The sequence below is a fragment of the Acanthaster planci genome, linkage group LG09 (genome assembly GCF_054643075.1).
Source record: "Acanthaster planci isolate LZ-2023a linkage group LG09, COTS_SCS, whole genome shotgun sequence".
Classification (NCBI taxonomy): Eukaryota; Metazoa; Echinodermata; class Asteroidea; order Valvatida; family Acanthasteridae; genus Acanthaster; species Acanthaster planci.
The window spans coordinates 19,558,243-19,578,220 of NC_141785.1; the positions used below are offsets into that span (position 1 = coordinate 19,558,243).

The 19,978-nt window shown below is 42.4% G+C and overlaps 1 protein-coding gene across 10 annotated transcripts in view; it reads right to left on the reverse strand.

The window, feature by feature from the left end:
• Positions 1–86: 86 nt before the first annotated feature.
• The window catches only part of LOC110989859 (excitatory amino acid transporter-like), a 97,456-nt gene continuing 77,564 nt past the window's right edge, over positions 87–19,978 (reverse strand). For all 10 annotated transcript variants that reach the window (XM_087140903.1, XM_022254539.2, XM_022254555.2 and 7 more), the window contains 9 exons: positions 15,207–15,646; positions 14,493–14,700; positions 13,369–13,411; positions 11,986–12,232; positions 11,174–11,300; positions 9,152–9,382; positions 7,686–7,880; positions 7,249–7,383; positions 87–6,672 (listed from right to left, as the gene is read on the reverse strand). In XM_087140903.1, coding sequence (XP_086997029.1) covers positions 6,423–6,672; positions 7,249–7,383; positions 7,686–7,880; positions 9,152–9,382; positions 11,174–11,300; positions 11,986–12,232; positions 13,369–13,411; positions 14,493–14,700; positions 15,207–15,471 — 1,701 coding nt within the window. In that variant the 5' untranslated portion in view covers positions 15,472–15,646 and the 3' untranslated portion in view covers positions 87–6,422. The remainder of the gene's footprint in view (positions 6,673–7,248; positions 7,384–7,685; positions 7,881–9,151; positions 9,383–11,173; positions 11,301–11,985; positions 12,233–13,368; positions 13,412–14,492; positions 14,701–15,206; positions 15,647–19,978) is intronic.

A 19,978-nucleotide genomic window follows, 5' to 3' on the forward strand; every position in this document is an offset into this window, starting at 1 on the left:
TGAATATTTCAGAGCTAAACTGTAAGTGAAGTTTCATTGGGGTGGGGTTAATCTACATATGAAATAATTACATTGCAAAGCCGAGATTTTCTTGGTTGAAACAAACCTTTTATCACCCATTTTTTGGTTGGTTTATTTGTCCAATATATAAGTCCAGCACTGTAAACTGTCACACTTGAGCATAACAATAATTATGGTTTACAAGGTTTCTGTCATTTTTATTTCTCAGGAATGGTACAAGAACAGTTATGATAGTTATTTATAGGTTAACATATCAACAGTGATTATATATTTATGATACACAAATGCACAACATACAGCACTCAAAGAACCCATTCAATAATAGAAACCAGCAGATGGGAGTCTTGGTTGGGTATCGCGAGTTATAATTTAAACTAGCACCCTGAACACTGTCGTATATTTAGTTTTTCCAATTCTATGTCTGTTTTTAGCAGTTCTTTTGCATTTGATACTGCACACAACTTGTATATGACAGAGATGACGAAGCACTTATAACTCAAGGTCACACAGGGATTGTGAGACCCTGGTCACCTTTGCGGAGTCTTCAGGCATTAGAGGTGGTACCGAGGATCTTAACTGGTCGCAGTGTCTAGCGTCATTGCTTACATGTGGCATAGCCTGCAAGAATGGGAGTGTCTGACTTGCAGATTGTTTGGGGGAGGATCCTACCCATCCATTACTAAGCGGTACAGGTATAAGCTAAGCATGAGCTGGCATAGCCTGCGAGAATGGGAGTGTCTGACTTGCGGATTGTTTGGGGGAGGATCCTACCCATCCATTACTAAGCGGTACAGGTATAAGCTAAGCATGAGCTGGCATAGCCTGCAAGAATGGGAGTGTCCGACTTGCGGATTGTTTGGGGGAGGATCCTACCCATCCATTACTAAGCGGTACAGGTATAAGCTAAGCATGAGCTGGCATAGCCTGCAAGAATGGGAGTGTCCGACTTGCAGATTGTTTGGGGGAGGATCCTACCCATCCATTACTAAGCGGTACAGGTATAAGCTAAGCATGAGCTGGCATAGCCTGCAAGAATGGGAGTGTCTGACTTGCAGATTGTTTGGGGGAGGATCCTACCCATCCATTACTAAGCGGTACAGGTATAAGCTAAGCATGAGCTGGCATAGCCTGCAAGAATGGGAGTGTCTGACTTGCAGATTGTTTGGGGGAGGATCCTACCCATCCATTACTAAGCGGTACAGATATAAGCTAAGCATGAGCTGGCATGGCCTGCGAGAATGGGAGTGTCTGACTTGCGGATTGTTTGGGGGAGGATCCTACCCATCCATTACTAAGCGGTACAGGTATAAGCTAAGCATGAGCTGGCATAGCCTGCAAGAATGGGAGTGTCCGACTTGCAGATTGTTTGGGGGAGGATCCTACCCATCCATTACTAAGCGGTACAGGTATAAGCTAAGCATGAGCTGGCATAGCCTGCAAGAATGGGAGTGTCTGACTTGCAGATTGTTTGGGGGAGGATCCTACCCATCCATTACTAAGCGGTACAGGTATAAGCTAAGCATGAGCTGGCATAGCCTGCAAGAATGGGAGTGTCTGACTTGCGGATTGTTTGGGGGAGGATCCTGCCCATCCATTAGTTGCAGAGATTCTTGTTCAAAAGTGCAATGGATCGATGTCAATTTTGCAAAAATGACACCGGCACCACGTTGAAAACATCACTGCATGCAGAAGTCTTAACTACGTGGTGCCGGGGAACCCCATTTCGAGCAACACGGGCTTATAGCAGAATCGGAGTGCCCAAAATGGGACAAAAGAGCTGCTCTGTGTAACAAAAGAGCGTACTCAGAACAAAAGACCTGCTGCTGGGAATTACAATCATTTTTTGGCTTGAATTTTTCGAAGGTAAACCGTCACTGTTTTTAACAGTATATATCACTGTTTTGGGCATTGCGAGCCCGCAGATGAGCACCACGGAGAAAAAGTGCTCCAGGGCCCCATTGATGAGTGACACAGCACAGCTGCATGCTAATCCAGTCAAGTTTGAAAAGATGCCACTCGCATTCACTGGGGACAAAGGAAATTATGCAACACCTCACAATTCTGGGTTCTCTTGACAGGGCGGCAGGTCCGGCTGAAATACTCAGGAGTCAATGAAGGTTGCCTGTCAGCTTAGAGTAGCCACCAAACAGTCATTCATGTGGGTGGAAACATACATTAGATGAAATGAAGAATTTTCGAAGAATTTTCAAAACTGAAAATCTAAAAAATCTCCCGGATGTGTGCACTGCATTTTTAAAAGCACCCGGCAGCAAGTGGTTAATCTGCAGATCTTTGCTTGGGTGCTACGTACAAAAGAAAGGATTCTCCTTGTTTGCAAGAATATTCAGTCAAATCATATGTGCAAAATCAGGTCCGGTCACTCAACTCAAACAGGGAATTCAGTATTCAGTAAAAAATCATGTGTAAAAAAAGTAATAATTGTACATACGTGTAGCAAGAAAAAATTAGGTTAATTATTATGAAAATGTAGATTCAATTTCGTTAAACCTTAGGTGCTTATTTGGGCCACTTATAAAAATTGTAAAGAGCTTTCCTTTTAAACATTTCAGGTCCTGCTTTTTTTTTTTTAAGGTACAAACTGTGCATAAATATGTGAAAAATAACATTTGGAGGAACAAAAATGAAGTTCACATTAATGACTACTCTCTGTATAAAGGTGAATTATGCCATAAAAAAGCATTCTAGAATCAGGACTATTCAAGAAGTTTTAGAAAGCCAAAATACATGTATTTGAGAAATAAATGGGACTGGAAGCATGTGTCTATGCAGGGATATGTACATTTCATGTGCACTCCATGTCAGCACACTCCAAGAAATCAGCCCTCCCTTCACACTCTTGGAGTGGATGGTGGGTACAAGCGACAGTTAGAATCTGCACTTTAAGATGTGTGTATTTCATTTCTGTGGTTTCTGAAAATGATTTCTTAAAATTACAGACACGCTGCTTGACAAATGTGCGTCTTAAATAATTGAAAGAAGCCTGATTGAAAAACATGATTACAGTCCTGTTCACTTGTTATCAATGCGCACATGAGCAATTTCAATCGGGGGAGTCGTATTCAACTTCACTATAACCAGAACGAGGAGCGGAGAGTGCATTTCAGTATTTTGTCAGCATCACCATCATTACAGTTTATCTTTGAGTTCTATCTTGTCAGGGACAAGTTACTCTGTCTGCACTTTGTTGAATGTTAACTGATTAAATCGACAAGGTAAAAATCACCACTGGCTTCTTGACGGCGAGGGCTTTGTAAACATTGTGCTATCGACAATTGGCGCCAGCTGTGATCTCTGAGGTCTTCTACAAAGGCTGCAGAAGGATTGCAACTATCAGTCACCAAGGTGAGATGCAGCGGGATGGAAACCCATCAATGGACAAGCCAATGCTTTGTCTAAGCAAGCGACTGACCCCTGATTTCTTCTCATCAATACCTGTAAACGGAATTGAACTAGAAACTAATGAATACTGTTACATGGCTTAAGAATGAAAGATTCTAACATGATTTCCTGTCTTGAGTTGAACTCTGGTAAAGATACAAGGAGAAAGTCTCGTTAACGACAATCTTGAGCAAATTCATTTCACAGAAACTGTGACTCAAGGTTTCTCTCCTAAATAGCTGAAGGTAGATTATTCAAACAATGCTAGCTGACGACTGGTCCTTACAACCAAGTATTGCTTGACATTTGCAATCCGTCATTTTAGTTTTGTGTAACCTTTCATCCCAATCAAATTCTTGCATAATTCACAAACCAATCATTACAGATTGTCGAATAAAGTTTAAAGCATCCAACTACAATTTCAAATAACCAAGGCAACTATAGTCACTGGCTTACCAATAAATCATAACACACTAAAAAAAAAAAAGCATTAAGAAAAAAAATGTAAAATCAAACCAGTAATTAATGGTTTTCATTTCTCCTTGAAAAATCAAAATAGTTCAAAATTCCAGGAGGGGTTTTTAACAATTCCATAAGTTTTCTTCATTTGAAACACCCTGATATAACATGAGATACACATGCAACTATGTTAGTAGCATTATACACAGTTTATGATATAGTAATATATATGCATTTAGTATTAACACTTGATACAGATTTTAATATATTTACAAAATTGTCCAACAGAAACAAACAGCCAAACATAGTCACTCACTCAGCTGACTTGAGGTGTGCTTTTGTGAATGATGTTGTACTGTGTGATTTGAATGATTGTCTGCCTTGACATTCTCGCAGCAGTTTGCATTGCAAGCACTAAACTAAAACAGTGTTCATGTGTGGGCAAATGTACCTTGACACAATGACAGGAGTCACTGCACTGTTACCCGTGTGACGGAAGTGATTCACTGCACAGAGCGCCACCAAGAGGTTATTATGGAGAGGCCATTCTTACAGTGCATCATGGGAAAGAGGTTAACAGCACACCGAACTCTCATCCTTTTGTAGAAAGGACTAAGCCGGTTGTACCCTTTTTTGAAGAATGCGATTCAGGATGGAATTTCAAACAAGTGAGGAACACTGATTCTATACAGTTGTCAGGCTTAATTGAGTACCACAGGTTAGCAATGAAGGAGACAAATTTAACACAGGATTTGAGTAATTTAAGTTGAAAAAGGCCCCTCCAAGACTAATGATGTGGGTACATAGTACCGTGTACTGTCCCTACCTCAAAACATCATTTTTTTATCACACATCTACTCTACATTTACCTCACATGTATGGGACCCTTAAGTGCATGATACAACAATAGTGTTCCGTTGACAGGTGTCACAATGCAACAGCTAAGTGCACCTGCACAGGAGAACCTGATGCCAAAGCTCTCAAGCTTTTCACACGTTCACCTCGGTCACTGACCTTGTTTGCACTTGGCAAACGAGAAGCTTTACAGACTGCACTGTTGTTGTCTCTTTGCTTAATGAAACTTTTCAACGACTGCAGCGTACTTTGGACTCTGCTCAGATGGGCACATACCAACTCCACGGCAAAGGTTCAAAGCCAGGCACATTTATACACCAACGCTGATCACAGTTGCCATGTGAAAACAGTTGCGGCCATGTTTTGACACATGCCGTGCATCAAGTTAACTGGTGTATAAATGCACTCTAAATCACCCATGTAGACTGAATTTTTATATATATTTATATACATACTTGTCAAGAATAATTGGACACAGTCAGTATCACCTACACAGGCCGAGGAGGGATACTTGAGGAGTTAGGTTACATTTTGAGAGCACTTTCTCATTTCCACAACTTCAGCACCTATCTACACAATCGGGTTCAACACAATCAACCACGCTCTTTATATTCACTTCATTATTGCTATGAGTTTGTTTACACATTGGTCATTGAACCAGACTGAAAATGTCACGTCACAAATCAGTTCATGTTATAACTAATCCATACCAAACAGATGTACAAAAGATGCCCTGTACAAAGGAGCTTTATAGATTAGCAATACACTACAAGACTAGCAAGATTACCAGAAAAAACCTACAGAACATTCGCAACTACGATACTGATCAAAAATCTAAAAACAAATAATACAATAAGCATTTCTTGAACTGTATAAGGTTTTTCTCCAACTCACAACCATTCCTAAATATACAATTTTTCTTTAAAATGAGCAATTCTAACTTGAGAACCCACACTTTTTTGTCAATCAACAGATCCAGTCTAACTCTACTTCATCACAATCCCTGACCAAAAAAGTTCCTAAACAAACAGGTAAAAAAAATAATGAAATAGACTTTAAATGGTGCTATGCATTGTATTTTCTGTAGAAAAATTGGACTTAAGGTTGGAATACAAAAACATCTACACATTTAAGCACACCCTGTGTTATTTTATTGAGGGAGACAACGAGGAGAAGATTCACATCTGCCATCTTTTTTCTTCTGACCTATCCAAGAGAGGGATACAATTTGCTGTTCATTTTGTTCTTCTTTCCTGCTCGATTAGTCTTGGCTACGTTGCCATAAATTCATCATCAAAGTTTTGCAGATGGAAGCAGTGGGACTGTCTTCAATTCACCAAATTGGCATCCCAAGATCTTCACGGCAAAATATAAAAGAAACATTTCACCCAAGAGTTTGCACTGATACACGCAAGGTAAGTCGTACTACTCACTGGTGCACTGGCCGTGGCCACCGACAAACTGGTCAAGCAAGTGACCACAGCCGATGGGCAATGGGCACACGGACAACACACTCTCAAATTTGGGTCATCGTAGGGACAACTGATCTCTTTACGCTACTGGCTAACAGAAAGCACTAATGAATTCGTTTGCGTTCAATTATGTCAGAAAAGAATGGGATGTGGAATGGAAATGACCAACCCAGCCCCATCGGTGGGGAAGGGGGAGGGAGGGGGGGTAACTTTTTTTTAGAAGTTGGTTTCCCGTGAAGCATCCCCATCCATCCTCTTGTGTTCCCGATCCACCACCTCCAGGGAGTTGCGGTTGGAGGTGTCCATCATCTTATTGCTGTGATGGTTGACATCTGGGTAGGAGCCACCGGCTTCTTGAGCTGCCAGGGCTGCGTCTTGGGCGGCCAGCTCGTTCCTAGACAGATGGTAGACAATACCTGCTCCGTAGGAATCCCCAAGAACGTTGATGGAGGTACGCAGGCGGTCCCTGGGAGGGGGAAAAATTGTCACAGACAGCAATGAAGGAACAGTTTAGTGTGCACTGTTGCCCACTGATGAGTACTCATATTGGTTCGTGCTCATTGCAAAGACAAGTGAATTTGGGATGTCAAGGCAAAAGTCTTGACTTGAATGGTACTAGCGTTGTAATTGAGTTCATCACAAGTCCTAACAAGTCCAAGGACCATCAAAAGTCAATTATGTCTTAAGCTAAGTCACAGGTTATTCAAGCAAGAAAGGTATTCCTGTGCCAAGTGCCCACGTGGATTACGCCATAGATTGGCGCAGTAACCAGTGCATGCTCCGCTCCACATGCGTGCAAGTACCTTTGTGCCTCCAGGCCATTACCGCATTCAGGAGACAAGTTCTTCTGTTAGGAGAATCAAAACAGGGTTGTGGGGAAACAGTCTGCACCCCCCATCATGATTTGGTCCCCACAAGGTCTACATTTCAACACCAGTGTTATCCCCACACCTCTGAAACAAACACATGTGCGTATGGCATGCGCCGCTCAAGCAAGGAAGATGGTTGCTCAGTAGTGACCAGACCGATTTTGGCTACTTACAAGAACCAATCCACTAAGAGGATGATGCTGACATCGTTGGTGGGCAGGCCAGCAGCAGTCAACACCAAGAGCATGGTGACTACCCCAGCACTGGGGATGCTAGCTGCTCCAATGCTCGCAAGCGTGGCTGTCAAGCTGTATCCCAAAAAAGGAGAAAGGTCAGCGAGAAGAAACATGAAGGCTTCATCAACCGGATACATAGATTGGGATATTTCCTTTCTTTACCTCACCCAAAAAGCAATCTGTTACTGTCTCAAATTAGGAATGCAACCCGATAAATGCAAGGAGTGCTGCTACAAGAGACGCTACTAGATATTGTTCTGTATGTACATTCAGTGGCTATTTCTCCTCGGAAAAGAGTGTGGGGGGAAATAAAGGTGTTGGTATTGGGCATGTGGCAGTGTGTCTGGACAGAAGATCCAATTTCGGTTACACACCTGACAGTGATGACTTGGCCAACAGAGAGGGGGATTCCATTCATCTGCGCAATGAAGATGACTGCCACAGCTTCGTACAGTGCCGTGCCGTCCATGTTGACGGTGGCCCCGATGGGCACCACAAAGCGCGTGACCCGGCGATCGATCTTGTTGTTTTCCTCCAAGCAGCGAAAGGTGACAGGAAGCGTGGCGGCACTGTATGAAAGAGAACGGACTGAAAATGTTCAACCCTGATTCGATAGCATGTGTTTAACACTGAGAGCGATTTGAAAGATGTACGTGGAATAACCTCCAATGTCCATGTACAGGATTGATGGATTAAACAGACAACATCCTTGTGCAAGGAGTCAAGTGTGTTGAAGTACCTTAATTAACTACTTGTTGCCAGATGACGTGTAAACACACATAACTTTCCTTATACGTTCCACAAAGGATGTGTACACTGGTTTAAGAATTCTTTGCCCATTTCCACAGTTGACATATAAACGCATCGTGCTTGGCTGAGTCAAAGCGTGGAAAATGATCCCACACACAGACGCTGCTACTAAGTGGACCCCCCAACCTACAATAATCCGGAATTAAACTGGGCAGCCCACACCATACATAAAAGAACTAAGGGATTTTAAGACCTCCTTTGTTTGGGGTAAACCGATTTGCTTGGGAATGAAACCTCACTTACAAAAGAGATAGAGTTACAAAATCTCAACTAGCGACTCCTTTGTCTCAAAACAAACGGCAAAAACACACATGGCCACGGGTGACGCCTATATATACTATGGACGTTTTGCATGTGAACTGGCTGATGTCTGGACATGTGCCACAACTTTGACCAGGGCAATTGAAAAACGTCTGAACAGAAGAACTCAGGGGGAAAAGAATGAAAATACTGACGCTTGAACTCAAGAGTTGTGCCTCCCTACATGTACATATTTCATGGGCACCAAAAATAAATTGCAATGTTGAAGAATTTGGCCCCCCCCCCAAAAAAAACCATCCCAGTGGCTTTTTCGGGGAAGAAAACCTGACATTAACTAGTTAACAAAAGTCTTGACTACGCCCCAACACTACGTTGTAATGACCACAGCAAAAAATAAAAGGCTCAAAACTGACCAAACTGAAGGTGTGATAAAATCAGGCCAAAAGTAAGCAGCAGCAACCTACATGTATGAGCAACTTGTTTCATTTCATCTTTGGAAATCAGAGGTTGAAGTCAGGCTGAATAGCTGTGCTAAATAAAACAACGCTGGGGGAATCCTAATGATTCATGAGCAATCCTAAGTATGATCAAAGCCAGGCATGCAAAACACACAGGTGGGGAAAGTTGTCAATGTAAAGACCCTGCCAATCAAGTTGAAACACTTTCCTTCTTACTAGAGACCCATGGAATGCTGGTTCATAGCTGCCTCTCTCTCACGGGGTACAATTTATTGTGCGGAGCAGGTTGACAAGATATCTGGTCTTTTTACCTGGAGGAAGTGGCGATAGCCATCAGCCACGCCTGCAGCATGCCGTGGAAGTACACAAATGGGTTCTTGCGGACGATGACAAAGTAGATGGTCATGAGGCAGCCCAGGTGGATGATCAGCCCCACGATGACGGTGACCATGTACATGCCCAGCTGGACAAAGATGACCTCTGGCTTCTCCATGGCCAGGATCTTGGCGCAGATCAGGCTCATGATGCCGATGGGCGAATACCTGGGTAACGTTTGTTGTTGTTTTTTTTTTCATTTTGAGGAGGAAGGGAAGGAATGGGGAAAAAGAGGAGGTTGGTAATTTTAGAAAGTTAGGGAAAACTTGGTTATATTTTACCCCTAATGGAGACCATGTCACCACAGATCCCATATATATCGCCAAAAATTCTTTGCAGTCGGCCATCCTTTGAGGCTGTGTTCAAGTTGGGATCTTAGTGGCTATCACTTTGAGTATGCTAGTAATGCATCATAATAAGTATCAATGGCCACGTAATAAAGGCCTGTTTTAACCCTGACGTCAAGTAAAGCTATGAAAAATATGTACTAGCCTGTAGTATGCAGTGCTCTTGGCTACTTGTACAGAGAGTCTACAGTACTTTTTTTTATGGTGTTATATAGGTATCAAATGTGTGTCGTGTCGTGCTGTCACATTGTGGTGTCATGTCATGCTGTCACCTTTTTCCTCAAAGCTAATTACAATAGCGAAGTAAGACATGACATGGCGTCATCTATCGTGGCACCACCTGTCCTTCCCGTTGTCACCTGTCACATTGTGCCATTGCATCGTGCCTCTCGCCGTGCTACCTTTCATCAAAGGCACCACCTACTGCCAAGGGACGGGTGATAACAACATGCCACGTGATGGCACAGTGGGCGACGGCATGACACGATGCCACGACGCGAAGCCACAAACGCGACGCATATTTGTCGTCTATAGAACACCACACCGTTTACTTCTCAGTACTTCAGCCTGTATAACATATGTAGCACTTGGCAGTGTATGCTCCTTCCATCCAAATAATTACCCAGGCAGTCAGGTTTAAAAGATGGCAAACAGATAGGAAACCAGTGATGTAGACCTGGCTGTCAATGATTTATTCCCATGGCATTACACTCACTATGTAACCACACAAAAACATAATTACGCCACATATTAGTTGAAAGGGAAGAATGTGGGCCCCACATCAGGACACAGGTTGTGGCAAGGTCAGGTAATACACTACTCCGCATCACATAAATAAAAGTGAACAGATGTCTGCTTGGAATTGCACGTGCTGCTGTCTCTGGTTGCAGTGCTTGTTAGTGACTAGCATCACAACTCGTCACTGTTGTGACTTTTTTTGAGTGGTACTGCCCAAGATGAGAGTTATGACTGTTAGAAATGAATTGAAATTTTTGAAACAGGTGGACTGCAGATTGTCTGAAGGATCACTGAATGCACAACTATTTTACAGGTACGTTCACGGGTAAGTGAAGTAAGATTTGGCCGATTAGTTTAGGTACGAGGAGGAAAGGGCTGCAGGAACTGTTGGAAGTAGAAGAAGTATGGAGAACCAAATAAAACTATTTGTTGTGGGAAATAAAGCCCATTTACACAAACAAGTAATAATGGAAAGTGGTGACGAAAAGTGGTACGGTGTGCTGTGTGATGTGTACACACAAACTGGAAATGCACTCAGTGGGACTTCTCAAAATACCAATGGCATTCCGTGGGAAGAACTGAAGGAATGACGAAGACACACCCAACAACGCTGATCAGTGCATGATGTCATACCTACCTTCAGCTAAACTGCTGATTGGCCAGGGACCCCCGTCTCATTGTAGTATCTTTAAAAATCAATCGGATTTCTAAACACTGCAGTAAATTACCCCATCAGGTGGTTCGCCCGTTCTTGAGTGTAAGCAGTCCCACTGCAAACTACTATGTTGGACATTCGTTACCAACCCAGACATCTGACACCTAGCACCTGTTAGCCCTTGGATGCGTGGGTAGAGGAGGAGAGACAGAACTCACCACATAATGAGGTTGACCAGCTGCATGGTGAGTTCGGCCAAGATGTCAAAGAACTCAATCATGACGCGCCCCTTCTCTCCCATCCGACTCAGAAGCAAGCCGAAAGCGATGCAGAAGGTAACGATGCCTGGATAAAATATGGGAATACGGGAGTGAGATCTGAGGAAAGTGAAATATCCACAACACAATCACCAGAGGGTTTGAGGGCCCACAGAAGCATGGAGTCTATGATAATATACTTATGTTTGCCTTGAGGCACCCCTGAAAATACCCATTTCTTGTGTTCTATGTCAACTTTTATACATGTACGTAAAAACACCGCTATGGTAATCCAGGATTTTCTACATTTTGCAAGAAATTGTTTGAAAAATCCTGAAATCAGGAAAATCCCAGTTAAAAAAAATCCTGAAATCAGGAAAAATCCTGGCAAATCACACCCCTGCTTTAAAAGTGGACAGGCTACCTGCAACAAATCACAAACGCTGTGTAATACCTACATGTCTGAATGACTGGCAGGACATGTCTAATTTGCTGGATTACGGTTGTTTTTTTTTTCAAAGCAAAAAAATCTCCTCAATCTCTGAAATAGCTTTGTATTTTCACCCATAACTGACTAAGTAACATACCAGCCATGCATTTGAACATGCATCAGGAAAGTGCCGGTAATTACGTTGAGGGAGTGTGCACAACTTAATGGACTATTCCTGAATCTATACCCACTAGCTGTGTCCATGAGAAACTTTCTGACAAGCGAGAGCACAAGAAGAACAATTTGCAGTATGCTTACGGGAACAAGTGTGCCTTCCACTTACCTAACACATTCATGCCATCTTTGTAACCAATCGTGCGCACCTTCTTCATACCCAAGCTGACCATCTCGTACTTGGGGCCCGTCATCGGGTTGCCAGTGAACATCATGTCCGACATGTTCATGGGATTCATGCTGACCATTTCCTCTGTGGTCATGGTTGCGTTGGCGATCATGGTTGCGTTGCTGTCCATGGTTGTGTTGATTAAAACTTTCTTGAACTGTTCCTTTTCCTCATATATTGTTGTTGACTGTGCACATAACACACATGACCAGGAAGAACTTTATTAAACTCATACATGTGAACTCAACTCTGGCGTTTTGCTCTTTTCAATTTTAGAGCGAAAAATGTCAAAACAAGCAAAACTTATAATGAGCTCGACGTGAAGGCAGAACCTCTAAGATATTGTGCACACATGCAGCAGAAATGTTAAGTGAATCAAGTGGAGTGCTGTCTACATGTGTAACTTTTAATAATTACAAAATCAAGAAAAGAATTACCAAAAATTAACAATTAAAAGAATTGTTCTGAAAGTCAATATTGTAGTTGAGCCCATTACAAATCCTCACAAGTCCATTGTACATCAATCACAAAGCGTCCAGTCCCAAGACATGTCAAAAGTTATTCAAAAGATTAAGCATCTCTAACATTCATTCTGGCTGTGTTTGACAGGAATTGTGAACTGACTTTGAGACCATCCAGTCGACTACCAGTCAATTGCCCTTGGAAACCTATGCCAAATAAATGCCCACATCCTGGGTACCAGGCAAAAGACCGTGACAGATTAATGGCTGTAGATCAACTTGGCTACGTGTGACCAATCTTGTGGCAGAGTCTGCCACAAGACTGGTTCAAACCTGGAATGTACATGTCAGGAAAAGAGGGCTCTCCAGCTCACAAATGCTGTCATTATCTAAATTCTGGGTTTTTTTCTTGGATACCACTCAGGTGCCTTGAAACTGACAAAGTTTCAGACACAGATTTTTTACCTAGTGCAGAAAGTCCCTCAAAGCAAGTTGGTGCCCCCCCTCCAAAATTCAGCACAGTCCCCCATAACCCCCCCCCGGGAAAAGCTAATGTAGTTACAATACTACATTTGAGGCTCAGTCAGGCAGGATATGACTTCATCATTGATTTCTTTCATTAAGGAATCTGACTAATCTTGTTTTTCCCCCTCGTGTTATATTCAATGTCTCGAAATTTTTCATCTTAAAAAAAAGCTGGTTTCATTCTCGAAAGTATTATTCATCTAAATTGACATTACTAGTTCAGCTTATTCAGATAATTCAGCTTATTATTGAGTGAAGTTTTAAAAAGTTCTCAGTATGCCTACAGATGCTGCAAATGTAAGCCTAAACATCTGGTCCATTACAGGTTGCTACTGACTTGTTCGAAGCATGCTTGCACCAGGTTAACAGGCATCATGTTTCTGAGGGAGCAAAGAAAGAACACAGAACAGACTACGATAAGCTTTCTCCAAGCAATTTTCTTGTCATTGGAGGAAAGGATGAGATTTTGCAGTAAAAAATTACCACAAACACTCCATGAACAATATTAAATGTCAGAAATGGTTCAATTGTAATATTTTGCAATAATTATTTGAATCAGAACTGTAGTTAAGTTTTTGCGATTATTCGGAGCTCTCTTGTAAACCCAAATATAGAATGGTATGGAACGACTCAACCCTGCATTGACTGAGAATTTTGAATGAGTAGGACACACAGTCAGACAGGGGCATGCGAAAAACATGCAAAAACCTAGCCAATTTCAGCGTAACTTTGCTCCAATTACTGAAATACTCAGGCCGTACTGTTTGAGTTCCTGGCCAATGAATTTTTCACCCCAGTGTTCTTAATTGACTCGGAAAAGATCTCAGCTGCAGCTCTGATCAACACTGACTACTGTAGGACTGCACATGCATGTACGCTCGCTTCCAGTGTGCCAGGTCAAATCTTGTGTGATACTGTTACCCACGTGCACGGTGTATGTCATAATTTCCTCAATCATTAGGATTTCCTTCACAATTCATTTTATGCTATTCTACTGCGACTTAACAATGACATTTTCTTTTGTTGTCTTCTCTTGTGGTGGCAGAATCCACAACACAGAGGTAAAAGCAAAATTTTCGAAACTGGAGTGGGGTTTAATTGTCCCCTCCCCGACTTCGGCTCCACGGAGACTCAACGTGTTCCTAGTTACATGTGGGTTAATTTGGTGGTGAACATTACTTTACCCACTTGAAGACGGCATTATTTTTGGCCTCAAAATGTCAATTTTGACCAACACGAGATGTAGCGGCGCTCTTTGGATATAAATCCAAGTGCCACCAAAAGGGGTGAGGGGAGATGAATTAACATGTTTAAACATCAGCCAGAGGTTGAGTCAGGGACTGTGAGGCTGTTTACCCCTCAACCTTGCCACTGTTGAAGGGTTGTCAATGTCAAGAATAACAAAACCTTCCAAATTTCCTGAATCCAGCAAGAGGAGGCGGGCAGGCTTTTGCCACTGACCTTAGTAGATCCAGAATAGCGTCCATGGTGGTCACTTCTTTCTCCTCTCCAAACTCACCCAGCGAGGCCTTGGTCTCTGCCTTGCCCGGGTGTATGCTCAGCACCAGGATGATGCCGATGATGACCGCGATGCATGTCGTCACCGAGTAGTAGACCAGAGCTCGCAGGCCTAACTTCCCACTCTCTTTGGTGTCCAGGCCAGTTAAGCCTACCAAAAGGAAAGACAAGCAAACAGAAAAGAAAACTTGGTGTTGAAGCAGAAATTTGGCATGATGCTGTCAACAGTGCACCTGACAGAAAGGGTATTCCTGATTTTTTCTTCGATAAGCAACCTCAGAGTGATAAAGTAACAATAAAACTAAGTCAAGCGTGTTTATAAAGTTACATTATTCCAAAGCATCACTATTGAGCAGTAATAATAACCTAATAACCTAAGCACTGAGCCTTAACACTCAAGGGTTCATTGCAATTAAATGCAGAATCTTGATGAATTGAGCATGGTTGGGCTACAGAAATTAGTCTTCACATCAGGATGAATTGGAGACAATAGAGGAGCAAGGCCAAGGCACAAATTCTCCATCTTCCAAGATCCATCGCTTCGTGGCGAGGAAGAATGAGAGAGGTGGGAAAGATGAAGGAAATAGCAGAAAGTGGGAAAAATGGAAACGGGGTAGAAAAGTATTGGAACCAATCTCTCTCTAAAAAAAATCTTACCCGAGATGAGACTAGCCACGATCAGTGGGAGAATCAGCATCTTGAGGAGTCTCATCAAGATGTCTCCCGGGAAACCGATGAGGAGGATCGCATCCTCCGAGGGCTCAGCCAGGCGCAGGAGCAGGCCCAGAACAATGCCTAGGATGACGGCCACCAGCGTGAAGAGGAGCAGTAGGTTTTGACGCACCCAGCTCAGCACCTTCTGCAACCGCCGGTTCTCATAAGGCTGCAGCGTGTATTCGTTTCGTCCTGATTCCACCTCCATCTTGATGCGGGGATCACAATGTGTCAGTTTTTTTTTTTTACTTTGCTGTTTTTTGGAGGGTTGTTTCTCCTTTGCTTTGTTCTGTGTTTGTGTGTCCGAGTCTTTCACTCACTGAGGCTTACTCGCAAACATCGACAGCAACCCTGAGCCCCAAGAGATTACAACTTGATGATACCTAAACATGAAATGAAAGAAAAAATTTACTCATTATTTGTATGGAATTTTGCTGACACATGCAAACTGGAATAGTTCTCTGCTCTTCTCAAAACATCTGCCAACATGGACTGCTCACCAAGGTTCTTCGTCGCAACAAGTAAACGCTTCATGTACTTCAACCTATGCTACTCGTGAACCTATGGTCTGAAGTCACTTTTCATCACAACTTTTCATGAGCTATTCTGCAATGCTATGAAAACCACTACCACAGAAAAGGGGAGCAAAAAAAAACCTTTTCAAAAGCCGGTGAAAGAGTTGGTTGTCATGCACTTTCTGAACATCTTTCACAAAACACAATGCGGCTTTGGATGCAGTCAAGCACTTAGCACATTATACCCCGGCACTCAGATATACATGTAATGCTGGCTGTACATGCAATTTATATGAACAGACACTTTGGGAACATTTCTCACACAGTAAATCCACATAAGTTTCCTTATTCCTTCCACGGCGGACGTGTACACTCGTTTAAAAATTCCTTTTTCATTTCCATGGTTGACAAATTAACCATTGTGCTTGGTTGGGTCAAAGCGGGGAAGACAATCCTACATGCGGACACTGCTACTACGTGGGACCCCCCCCAACCCACAATAATCTGGATATGCCTTTCTTGAGTAACGATGCCCTTCTTGAGTAATTAGACACAAAAGAACTAAGGGGATTTACGTGGTCCTCTGCTTAGGTAAACTGATTTGCTAGGGAGTGAAACCACGCATCTAATGAAACAAATGGCAAAGAACACACACGGCCACATGTGACACCTATACACGATGAACCTTTTGTTTGTGAGCTGGTTGACATCTAGACATGTGCTGCAATTCTTACCAGAGCAGTTAAAAAAAAACGGCTTGAACAAAAGAACTCAGGGTTTTCTGTTCTAGGAACAGATGATATTGAACTTGCTTGGAGTGTATTTAACAATATTTTTCTGAACATACTTAACTTCCCATAAAGGAAACAAAGTTTAAACAAACAGAACCTTGGATGGATGATGAGATATTGACAAGTATTTGTGCCAGAAATAGGCTATTTTCAGAATTTAGAAAATCTCGAGATGCCGATAGGTTCTCAGAGTTTAAAAGGGCAAGAATCTCTAACTATGCACGGTACATCAGTATTTGATAAGTACAAAATCACTGAGGCTTTCAATAGCTTTTTTACAACAGTGGCAACTAAAGTCGTCTCAAAAATTCAAACTGGGAGTGGCCACTTTTGCCTTTCATTTGTTACTCAGTTTTATGCCAATAAGGGTATAGTTCCTGATGCATTTAGCTTGAGTCTGTCAGTGAGGAATATAAACTTAAATGACTGCATAGTTTTAATTGTTTAAAATCGACAGGTTTGGACCACATTCCAGCAAAATTCTTGAGAGATGCAGCTGATGCCATTGCCTCTCCTTTGACGCATATTGTTAATTCGTCTCTGCATTTAGGTAAATTTCCAAACGACTTGAAGCATGCCAGAGTGGTTCCTGTTCATAAAAAGAAAAGCACAGACGAACCAGGAAATTACCGCCCGGTTTCGGTACTTAGTGTTGTGTCCAAGGTACTGGAGAAGGTTGTGCACGATCAGTTATTTCCATACCTTCAGAGTAATCAACTGATATTTCAGTATCAGTCAGGTTTTCGGAAATCTTTTTCGACCGAGTCGCGCCTAGTGACCATGTGAGAATCGAGTTGGACAAAGGTAACTATTCTGGCATGCTGCTTTTGGACTTGGAAAAAGCATTTGATACCGTCAACCATAATATTTTGCTGGGGAAACTAAAAGCTGCTGGTTTAACAGCTCCGCTGTCTCGTGGTTCTCCTCACACTTGTCGGACAGAAAGCATTCTCAGGTACTGAATCTAGCCTACAAGCTGTCTCCTGTGGTGTGCCGCAGGGAGCTGTTCATGGACCCCTGTTGTTTTTAATTTATGTTAACGACCTGGAGACAGCTGTAAACTGTAGATTATTAATGTACGCTGATGATGCTGCTCTCATTGTATCAGGGAACAATATAAGTGTAATTGAACAAAGGTTGACTAAAGAATTAAAATCTAATAGTGACTGGATGGCAGATAACAAATTATCATTGAATCTTGGTAAAAGCGAAAGTATCTAGTTTGGTCAAAAGCGTCGATTGAAAATTTGCACTGACTTGAATATTTTGTGTAACGGGTAGTGCAATCAAATCCAAATCTACTCTTAAGTATTTAGGTGCTGAACTCGACCAGACACTAAGTGGTGAAACAATGGCTGCCAAGGTGACAAGCAAGGTCAATGGAAGACTAACATTTTTTGTACCGCAACACCACATATTTTGATCGTTCTACTAGGAAAAATTTGGCCTCAGTACTGGCTCAGTGTCATTATGATTACTGTTCATCATTCTGGTATGATAGTTTGACTAAACACACAAAAACTAAATTACAGACATCCCAAAACAAGCTGGTAAGATTTGTCCTTAACCTGAAGACTAGGACTCACTTAACAGCGGATGTTCCAAGCAGATTGGCTGGCTCCCAGTACAGAGCAGAATTGATCAACTGAAGTTATGTTACATGTTTAGTAGTAAAACATAGTACTCAGCCCTTTCGCTTGTAAGAGGACATGACATTATTATTATCTGAAGCCATAAAATACAATAGAGAAAATTATGTACCATACAGTGCTGTGGCACTATGAATGCATGGTTTCATTGTTCTCTGTACGAGTAACAATGGAATAAACCTAGCCAGAAGTAGTAATTTGTAGCGCTAGGTCCTTCAGGCTCAGAGTGTTACATAGTATTTGGTAGTACTGAGTACTCTAAGCCAAGCAACGCCCGGTACTGTTAAGGTTAATCTAAGTAAATACGCCCACTTAGAAACATTTTTCTCCAAGACCAGCTGAAAGTGCATTGTGGTTACACTTTGCAAGAGTTGCGCAAATGTGCAATTAAATGTGGATAGGAAGCACTTCTACTCAATGAGTGTTCTGTAAACCCCTTGACACACTTAACCACAGATCCCTTGATTGGTCCTGAAAATCTTCCAAGTTACTATGCCCTGAAATGACCCAACTCAGTTGTATACCTTGGTTCCAAGGTTCGATAGAGTTCAAAGGGAAGAGGAACGAGATTCACATCAATATTACAGGTGTGGCTGTGTTCCTCTGAATACAATTGACATGTAGGTGTACATATACCTCCCAGTTAGGAGGCCAGGGTAACACCGAAGGTTGCAAAGCCCGGGGTTCTGTCTGGGCCAGAGAAATCCATTCATCAGTCCACAATCAAACTGAACCGCACAGCACGTCAGTCCAAATGGCAATGCACTTCTCTTGTATACGCCTGCCCGGACTCACTCTATATCACACATGTACTAATCAGATAAACTCTGGGACAAGTAAATTTATCACTAACTTCAACACTGTATGTGAATATGTGCATTTACGTGTACATAAGGAATTCTGGCGGCTTGACTTCTGTACACATGCCGATAGGATGGCAATATACATGTACATGTGTATATGTGAATGCAACCAATGTAAACAGTATACAATAACACATTGTTGACATCTAGGAAGACTTAACACAAGAATGAAAGAATAACACAGTTGGTGGGCTGGAAAAGGCAAAGGCAGGCAACTTTGAACAGGCTGAAGACACCCCAACCCCTCCCTGTCCCACTGACATCTTTTGATAATTATAGATTCCCTACAGTCCATGCACAGCTGTAGGGTCATACATTCATACAGGTGTCATGTGCCTGAACTCTCCAAAAAAACTGTCCAGACCCCTGACACTGGAAAGAAAGCACTCTGTTTCTGTCCCCCCCCCCCCCCGAATAACTAAGCTCTCATGCTATCAATGCAAAGTACACAGCAGGGCAACATCTTAGGCATGAAGCATGTTGGGAAATTCCTACATGTATGGTACATGTACATCACCTACTTGAACATCAGCAAGCGGCAGATACTGCAATCAAGCACACCATCCCGTAACCAATTACAAACTATTAGAGCGTGTACCACAACATACTGGTAGCCTTACCTCGTTGGCGCATACACAAACACAAAGGGGTCATGAATGTGTTCGACCCCAGAAGGAGCAGATGCGCGCACACGTGGGAAGCCTTTTCATCTGCTGGCTGCTGTGTTCACTCAATCAGGACTTATCTGATTACTGGGGTTTTCCTCCACAAACAGCCTAGGCAGGGACATTCCTGAGTTTATTTATTTGGACAACTGTCCCACATACCCTTGGGATCCCCAACACTAAGGAAATACCTGTAGCAGTCCTCCACCAACATCTCAGTCAGCACCTCCGA